Raw genomic sequence first — 10,000 nt, 5'->3', positions numbered from 1 at the left:
GGTTTCGGTTAGTAAATAGGAAAAAAAAATGAAACACTAGATATATGCGATCAGAAAGTCAAACTTATTGGGTTGCAGCAATACGGCAGCGTTACTTCAATTAAAGCTCTTCAAAATTGAACAAAACAACCTTGGTCACCTTATCAAATTTCATAAATAAGCACTCAGCCACTGGTGTCAATGGATATTCCCGCTCACGAAATAAAACGAATAAATAAATAAAACAAATCGCTTCGCAATGTTCAAACACAACACAATATGTCACAAGTTTTGCACAGGGAGTTTTAGTGAAATGTCTCAATTAAAACGAATGTCAAATGTGAAACGTTGATCCACTTACCTCTTCGTGAGCGTCGAAGTGATGCATGAGCGACATCGTTGCCCAGTTTTACGGGAGGAACCGGTGGGGATCTTCAGCACCACCCAGTGTCAACCAGGCTTTTTCTCCGGCGACGTGTTTTTCCTCCCCGTCAGACAGCAACAGTCTCCATCACCTCGATAACGCTTTCGCACAAGAAACGCGACACCGAACAAAACGATGCACAAAACACGCACGAGTCCACACTCATCTGGCGCGCGCTGCAGGTGTGTACACAATACCGGCAAGAAAATGCAATGCGGCGTTTTCGCCAGAAGCGCTCACCACCAACAACATCCAAGGTTCAATATCACGAAACGTCGCTTAAACGTTCCGACACGTCAGTGCGGAGACGATAAATACAAGTCGTTCGTAAACGTCCCTAATACGTCTCGACAACCGGCGTCAAACTAGGTCTCGTTCCACACCGCAAGACTCAGAACGCGAAGAGCGCTTCGAGAACTCCGATGGAGTTCCGAGTACGTCACGACAGCGTCAAAAAATGTTCGTCTGCTGTATGAACACCGGGCTAAATGCTTTGTCGACCTGTCGTTATCGCCGTACGAGAGCTGAAACGACGCCACTGCTGATTAACGCCGGCCCCCGCGTATACACCGCTCGAGTGTGGAAAGAACGCGCAGATAAAAGCGACGCCAGAAAGAACAGAAAGGCAGATAAAAGTTGAGTCGAAAGAGCGCGTACAACACACCGCGTCTACTGGCCCCACTCTATCAGCACTCGAAGCAGAAAAATCCCCATCACCGTTATCGTCGCCTGCTGTCCGAAATCTGAATACGTGTGATAAGGCCGAGAGAGTTACAGAGACAGAAACGGAAGATAAAAAAAAAAGATGTTACTGTCGCGACGCCACGAGACGAAGGCAGGGTATTTTACAAAAGGAAACGCACGTGGCAGTGATATGATATGATAATGAAGCAGAGGAAGATGATTGCGATAAGAAACCGATAGAGGGAAGAAAATGAGTGACAGAAGCCTCGCAGTGGCGATTGCGCGATACTATACAAGACGGACTGGATACAGAGCACAGACGAATTGCGACCATAAGTATCGCTGTAGTAGGCAGTGGGTGCACAGAACAGTATTAAGCGATAAGGCAAGGAGGAAACGAGTTCGATGTGAAACTAGTGGAACAAAAAGTGAAACGAAGACGAACCGAGTAGGCAGCACGATGTTCAGTACTGGCGAGGCTACAGAAAGAAAAACAAAACATATACAGCTACCGCGGAAACAGCAAAATACGCGAACCCGCGGTTAGGCAAGGGAGAAAATGAAAAGGAGCGCGATAAGGAACCGACACGGTAAGGAGGCGGAGTGAGAGACGCCCCGTAGCGACCGCGCGGAATCGCGAAACGTACGAAACGAGACAATACGTGACCCTAGAAGATGCTAGAAGCTCGAACTGAGCGCGTTACGCATCGCTGCCTCCCCTTTTGTCGAGTCGCGAGACGCGATCCTCGTTTCGGATATTCACCGGCGCCGACGCACCTGCGGCTGCTGCTGCTTCGAACGGCGAACGGAGAACGCATCCCGGAGAGCACATGCCATTGCGATGCTTCTGCTTTTCGCCCGCTCGCGCCCGCTTCGAACATGTGGCAGGGTTGAAACGAAATGCAGCAGAGCTACGCACGCAGGCGCGCGAAGCGCGCCGCGCGCCGTTCTCAGAGTGCCCGCGAATTGCGGCAGATGGCGCAACGTGCGTTTCCACTGCCGTCTGTTTGTCTTCTGTTACTCCGTCTGCGCCGTCTGCTTCCTCTCCGCCCACGCTACGCTCCAGCTCGCCGCCAGCTCACCGCACACCGATGTTTGTTGTCTTTCTTCCTTTATTTCGTTCTTTCTTTCTCTTGTTCTTTTTTTTTATTTTCTTCACCAGCTCACGCACCGAGCGCGGGCAATCTCGAGAATGTGCGATGCAATTAGATAAATATAATGAGTCAACCAAGTTTACAGTGCTTTGTGCTATCTCTGCTCGTCTTCATAATGCTGATCGCATTTGTGTATTTGTACGTGTTTCTGGGTGCTCCTCTAAGTTGTATAACATCTATACCTGAGCTTTATAACGTCCGATGAAGCAACGGCGAGCAGGTTCTTCGTCCCCTGTCGCGGAGTGATTGCCCCCGTTACGACGAAATGACTATCCTGTACTTTAAGCGCTGTCTACGTAGCGGCGGCACAGCTGTTGCGTTCCTGACCGAACGATTTGTTTCTCAATTGCAATATTTTTTTTTCTCCTGTCACTTCCTTATTTCATATCACCGTGTTCCCGCAATTTGGTCCTGCCAAACTCTGCGAGGAAAGCTAGTCAACAGGAACGGATGTCTTTGGGAAACCTGGCGTGGACGAAGAGTCCTTGCAAACGAACACATGTAACCTCGCGTGTTTGCGATATTGGCGTGTACGAAATTTCAATGAGTACAGGATGTTGGGACAAAAACTTGGAGGACGCTTAAGCTGCGCCTCTAATAGTGTAACGCGTCAGCATTCAAAGATCCCCGACTGCTTCTCACGCTTCCCAGCAACTGGAGCGCACGTAACCGTAATGTTTACCGGGAAACGCTGGCCGCGAACGCTATCGTCCCCATCGCAGGTCGCTTCGCGGCCAGCGATGGGGACAGAGTGCGCCGAATGCTGATAGCTTCGTATGCGCCGTATTCTCACCTCTTAGTTCGCGTTGAATCGAGAGGCTGCACGAAGGGTCAATTCGCTCACTCCTGCGGGCCCTATATTGAAAGCGATCGTCTTACGTGACTGACAGACGGACGGATTTCCTGGATGGGTAGGCATAGAAATTCCTACGCATTGAAAAAATGTATATCCCAGCGCTTATCAAAACGACCTGCTTGTGAGCGGATAGGATGCCGGAAATGTGTAGCCGGCGTTCTGCGGAAGCGCTTCCTGCCGCTCCCTTAATCTCTCGCTTCGCGCGTCGCGCAGACACGGACACTGCTTTCATCACGCATTAAACACGGAGGCGCCGCGGGAGTTTTTCGCCCATCTCTCTTCTCACTTCTGTCTGGCTGAGCTGGCCAAAGAAAGAAATAAAGACAAGCTCCTTCACCAGACGGCGAAAGAAATCGCGCTTATCTCGTTGTGGCAAGCTCGCACTCTGCGTGTATACTATAGTAAATATGCCGCTCGCGCCAACTTCGCGAGCGTCTGCAATCGCGTGCTCGAAATGGGCGACTCTGCCACTCGAGAGCGAAAGCGATTGCTCCGCGCGCAGTATTTGAGCAGCGGTGTTTTTCCCCGCAGCTGAGTCGCTTGCGACTAGCGCGCGTTGAATGGCGCGTTCACTCTCTCACTCTCTCTCTCTCGCACACGCACGCGCGCACACACACACGCACGCACACACACGCACACACACACACACACACACACACACACGGTCACTTTGGGGAGAGAGAGAGAAATAGACAGAGACGACCATCACGCGCATTCCATCAATGGACGGTCGTTCCTTGCCAATTGGCCTTTCTCAGAGGGATCATAACAACCCGCCGTGGTTGCTCAGTGGCTATGGTGTTGGGCTACTGAGCACGAGGTCGCGGGATCGAATCCCGGCCACGGCGGCCGCATTTCGATGGGGGCGAAATTTCCGGAGTCCCCCACTACGCGTGCCTCATAATCAGAAAGTGGTTTTGGCACGTAAAACCCCACAATTTAATTTTTAATTAGGGCTCATAAACAACACGCCCCAACCATCTTTTCAGCGTTCTCGACTGGAGTGCATATCTATATAAAATACCAGCAGGCATGCTGTTTTCGTCATTTTCCAACGAGGCGCGGTAACGTGTAATCTCCGTAACTGTGAACTTGGGCATAAAGCACGCGTTCTACCGCGGTCCCTGAGAGAGAGAGAGAGAGAGAGAGAGAGAGAGAGAGAGAGAGAGAGAGAGGACATAAGGGAAAGGCAGAGAAGTTGACCAAGCTTAGCCCTGTAAGCTTCCCTGCACTGGGGAAGGGGAAACTGTATTGAGGAAGGAGAAGGAAGAAAGAAGTTCACAGTTTGAACTTTTACACGCAAGCGTTCATCGCCAAGTCAGTCACAGACGGTCGTACAGGTTGGGTGCATTTCAAGATGTGCACCAGCGCCTTTGTGGCCTCTCACATGGCAGACGCACGAGGCCACGGGCCCAAGATCTTCTCCTTTTTTGAAAGCCCTGTCGTCTAAGTGTCCCAAAGCTCTCCGAAGGTTACTCATCTCATCTTCATATGTTCCTGCGGTGCTCGCAGCGCTTCTGAGCCGATGATGATTGGACCCTTAGCAGTCTGGAGGACGATATGAGTACGCGATAACTCTCCGAAACATACTTTTAAGATTGTGATGACTGTAACCTCTCAGCAGGCATGGGCGTGGGCTACCTTGCTCACTCCCATATATCAAAGTGACGTTTCTGAATATCGCGTCTGTTACGACCTCGCAATATCGAGCACACTCTGATGCGTTCACGTATACGTTCCACACACGTCGAGCTTTCTGTTAGGCTCCTCCAAGATGGGTGAAGCCCGCCTGCAGTTCCATAAAGAAACTCGTGAACGATGGTGGAACGATGTGTCTTACCAGTACTCACGTACGGGGCAGAAACCTGGAGGCTTACGAAAAGGGTTCTACTTAAACTGAGGACGACGGAAAGAGCTATGGAAAGAAGAATGATAGGTGTAACGTTAAGGGATAAGAAAAGAGCAGATTGGGTGAGGGAACAAACGCGAGTTAATGATATCTTAGTTGAAATCAAGAAAAAGAAATGGGGGCATGGGCAGGACACGTAATGAGGAGGGAAGATAACCGATGGTCATTAAAAGTTACGGAATGGATTCCAAGGGAAGGGAAGCGTAGCAGAGGGCGGCAGAAAGTTAGGTGGGCGGATGAGATTAAGAAGCTTGCAGGGACAACATGGCCACAATTAGTACATGACCGGGGTTGTTGGAGAAGTATGTGAGAGGCCTTTGCCCTGCAGTGGGCGTAACCAGGCTGCTGCTGCTGCTGCTGCTGCTGCTGCTGCTGCTGCTGCTGCTGCTGCTGCTGATGATGATGATGATGATGATGATGATGAAGGAACCTCCGTCTTTCGGCACAGCATGCACAACGCTCTAACCATTAGGCCACGATCGCAGTCATGCTTCTCTCGTGCCAAAGTGGCTCTTTCCTGGCGCGTGTGTCTCGTGCCAGTTCCTCGCATTCTTCCCTCGTGGCAGCTAGCACTTTGAGACGCTACCTTAAACTGCATTGCCTCCGGGATCGGCCCGTACTTTCTGTTGAATACCTCTAAAGTCCGCCTTTAATAATATCGCGTTAACCATTGGTTCACTCCTAATGTTTAAAATGTGGTGTCGGAAATAAGTTTACCTTGCCACGAGCTTGCTGGTTTATGCACTTCCTGTACGTAATTCATTTAGGATACCGTTTCTTATTTTACGAATTATATGGTCACCTTTACCTCTTCGAAACTATGCTCTGTTGAAACTTGGCATTTTGCACAGCGACAGTTCATCTGCATTTTCCTTTACAGCGAAGCTGTTAGCTTCGCTGTAAAGTTGGTCGGGATTTGTCGTGGGGTGCTCATCCTCCCCCCCCCCCCCCCCCAAAGAATAAGCAATACCTCCGCCGCTAGCCGCGGCCACTCAGGCAGGCCCGAAACGGCAGCTGGAATAGTGTTTTGTGTTTGAGTTTGTGCGCAACAGAATGTTTTTTCCTCGTATGTTCGTATTAGAATCCGTAGTTGCCGTGTCTGCAGCTTGTGTGTAAGTCATACATTACGCATCTTTCTGATGCAATTTACTTTGAAAGAAAGAAAGGCAACCGAGAGGCCGATTCTTATTAGTCGCATCATAAGAAGCCAACAAACATAATATTTGGGGTTTTACGTGCCAAAACCACTTTCTGATTATGAGGCACGCCGTAGTGGAGGACTCCGAAAATTTTGACCACCTGGGGTTCTTTAACGTGCACCTAAATCTAAGCACACAGGTGTTTTCGCATTTAGCCCCCATCGAAATGCGGCCGCCGTGGCCGGGATTCGATCCCGCGACCTCGTGCTCAGCAGCCCAACACCATAGCCACTGAGCAACCACGAGCCAACAAACAAAGACATAGAGGAAAGCATAGGGGAAACTGCATGAACCTATTAATTGAATGAAAGGAAATGATACACGAATGAAAATGAAAGTGGGCGAAAAAACAACTGGCTGCAGATGGGGCACGAACCACCGTCTTCACATTACGCGTGCAATGCTCGTACCATTACGACGTACCGCGGCGCCGTTTTCCCCATCAACTTTATCGGGTATTCATGTTTATCTACTATAGAACTAAACCTGGGAGTGTTGCCATTTGTTGGGCGTGTTGGTAAACTGAAAGCATATTTAGCGCCAGCAAACAAGGACGGAAGGGAGACGACAACACAATGCAATAAAGGTGGCGCACTGTGTTGTCGTCTCCCTTCCGTCCTTGTTTGCTGGCGCTAAATATGCTTTCTGGGAGTGTTAGTCAGCGCCACGCCTCACGGCCTTGAAGGCGGATGTGCAACACCCCTCTTTATTATTTTTTTTTTTTTTTGTCGCAAGCGTCACGTGTACGCGATCTGTTTCGGTGAAGGCAACTGGTTAATAAACCCACACATGCTACCTGAAGGCAGGCATCAATGCTGCCGGATGTGTGTAAAGCCCAAACCCCACGAGAGCGATTTTGTGTGCGACGACGACGAGCGACGGCTTCGAGCGACGAAGCGGGCCGTCGCGCGAACAGATCGCTCGTTCTTGTCGCTCGATCGCTCGGTTCTGAAAATCTAGCCCGGAAGTGCTATGAGCAACTGTAGCCAATAGCGCGAAGCCGGAACTGGGTGTACATCAGTCAAGTACTACCGATTGTCGCACGGAACGAGCAAACGACCATTTTTGATACGTGCAAGGATAAGAACCTACTGCAAGACTTCAGAAGAAGAAACTTTATTAAGAATGGTCCGGCAGTTTTGTTGTGGTGGCCTCAGGTGACGGGTCGAAATCCTTGGACTCGGGTGGCATCTTCGGCTTGCCGGACGGCCCGGAGCTGGTCTTCCAACTCCGAACTTTTAAGAGCCGCCTCCCAGAGGCGGCGACGCCGTCAGATAAGGTCCCCGGCGGCCCCCGCCGCTGGAACGGCGTCGGGAAGATGCGAGCTTGAAGCTTCCTGCACACTGATGACGGCCGCGGTTGTGGACGCGTCGTGAACGGAGGTGGTTTCAGCACCGTTGGTTCCGGCACATCACCATAGCATTTGCCGCAGCGTTCTTGCTCTCTGTCCGCACGCTTTACACGCATCGGTTGGATACAAACCCGGGTAGCAGTGATGTAAGACGGCGGGGATAGGGTAGGTGCGTGTTTGAAGCAAGCGTAAGGTTACGGCCTCGTTGCTGTCTAATTTATCGCGCGGTGGCGGGAATGTGCGTCTCTCGAGTCTGTAGTGTTGGGTGAGGTCTCTGAACGTGGTCAGGCGATCGCCCCACGCCCATTGTGATTCTTGTTGCTGCATTTATGTCGTAGTGTCCCGATCCGGCAGATCCGATGCCCCGCTCTCGGGGGCGGAGGCGGCGGCCACATAATCTGCGGCGGCTAGGCGTGCGAGACCTCGAGCCGCGGCGTGGGCCGCCTCGTTGCCCGCGAGCGGGACATCTGTGTGTTCCAGGGTCCGGAGGAGGAAGACTGTATAATATTGGGGTTGCGAGGGCGATGACGAGTCGCCGTCGTCCCAAATTTGGAGTATGCGGGCCGCTTCCCGCGAGACGCGGCCGCGCGCGAAGCCGCGGATTGCCGCCTGCGAGGTGGTGGTGAAAACTTATTTTATTTGCAGTGAAATTGCTGCGGAGAGACTCCGAGTGGTTTGAGGTACCTGGCTTCCGATGGGTGGGGCCCTCAGTCCAGGGCTCCGCTTGCGGCTGCTGCTCTGCAGGCCCGGTCAATCGGACTCAGCTGATCGTCCAGGCTCTCGCTGACCAGCAGGCTCCTCCCATCGCTCCGCTGTAGGCTGTTGTACGGGGGGTACGGCAGGGATCGCCTGACATGCCCAGGTGATATGGTTTAGGATGGCTTTAGCTGAGCACCATGGGCAGCGAGGAGCCAGATTCGTAGGAGCTCAGACTTCTCGGTTGCACAGACAGTTGCACATGACACGTGCATGTATACGCATTGTTCGATGCAGGTGGCTGCTTGCTGCAGATTATGTTCTTTTTCTCCAAGGGACCCTCGTGTGGCCCAGATGGTCATATCATTCATGTACATTGGGTTATAGATGCCATCGATGCGCTGGAGTTCATGCGCAAGACCAACCATGGCTACGTTGAACAGTAGCGGGGAGATCACGGCGCCCTGTGGGCTGCCCTTGTTCGGAACCTTGATGATGTTTGATCGGATTGGGGCCGAGAAAGACTGTGGCGGTGCGATCCGACAGAAATGCCTGAACATAACTATAGGTGCGTTGTCCGCAGTGAAGGGCAGCGAGGCCCTCGAGAATGGCCTGATAGCTCTCATTGTCAAAGGCGGCCTTGATGTCCAAGGCCAGAATGATGTTTTCTTCTTGCTTTGGGCAGTGTCAATGACTTCTTCTTTTAGCTGATGCAGCACATCCTGGGTTGAAAGATGTGCCCGGAATCCGTACATAGAATGCGGGAGGCGGCCATTGTCCTCGAGATAGTTTTGCAGGCGGCTAGTGATAATACGTTCGTAGACTTTACCGAAGCAGGAAGTAAGTGATATAGGTCGGAGGTTCTCGATCTGGAGTTTTTTGCCCGGCTTTGGTATCATCTTCACCTCTGCGTGCTACCACTCGGAGGGGGGGGGGAGGGGGGAGCGTGCCGAATTGCCAATGGTTGTTTAGGAACTCCGTGAGTCCTCGTACGGCGGTGTCGTTGAGGTTCCTGATAAGAGAGTGCGTGATCCTGTCAGTCCCGGCTGCTGTGTTGCCAGTGCTGCTGAGAACGGCAGCATAGACTTCGTCCACCGTTATCGGTCGGTAGAGGGTGTCGTTTAAGCCACCTTGATCCGTGTGTCCCGTGGTCACCGCGGTGCTCACGAGGCACCTACCCGTGCGGTCTACAACCGCGATCGCGTGTGCGCTTCTACCTTCTCCATACCTCGCGGCGTCTACGTACACCGCCACGTTGGTGTTGCCAAACTGCTTTTGAAGGTCGCTTGCTCGTTTGTTGCGTCTCCCGGCGTGGTGCGTCGGGTGCATGTTCTTGGGAAGCGGCGGGATGATCAGGCGGTCGCGGACCGAGGCCGGAACTGCCGTCTTTTCTCTATGCATAGTGTGGTACGTGATGCCGAGCGACTCGAGGATGCATCGACCTGTCTTTGCCTTCGATAATCGTTCGTATTGCGCAACGTCGTGCGCCTCTATTAACTCGTCAAGTGAGTTGTGAAGTCCGAGCTCTAGAAACTCGTCGGTGCTCGCATTGAGTGGAACGCCGACCGCCCTCTTGAAAGCCTTTCGTATCATGCATTCGACCTTGTTTTTTTTGTTTCCGGACCCTATCCACTTCACATAGGGGGCAACATACGTTATGCGGCTTATCGCGTGCGCGCATACCATTGTGTTCGTGCATACCATTGCGTCTACCCGTGATGTGATGCAAGAGTCGGATCGTGTCATCT

General features: G+C 52.0%; 1 protein-coding gene across 1 annotated transcript in view; it reads right to left on the bottom strand.

Annotated features, from left to right (window-relative positions):
• LOC142575637 (mitochondrial sodium/calcium exchanger protein-like) overlaps nt 1-1,973 on the bottom strand; it is a 156,699-nt gene extending 154,726 nt beyond the window's left edge. The window contains exon 1 of the mRNA XM_075685159.1: nt 341-1,973. Within this exon, the coding sequence (XP_075541274.1) occupies nt 341-376 (36 nt within the window). The 5' untranslated portion in view covers nt 377-1,973. The remainder of the gene's footprint in view (nt 1-340) is intronic.
• Nucleotides 1,974-10,000: the final 8,027 nt, after the last annotated feature.

The sequence above is a fragment of the Dermacentor variabilis genome, chromosome 3 (genome assembly GCF_050947875.1).
Source record: "Dermacentor variabilis isolate Ectoservices chromosome 3, ASM5094787v1, whole genome shotgun sequence".
NCBI classification, from domain to species: Eukaryota; Metazoa; Arthropoda; class Arachnida; order Ixodida; family Ixodidae; genus Dermacentor; species Dermacentor variabilis.
This window is presented reverse-complemented; position numbering and strand designations above follow the sequence as displayed.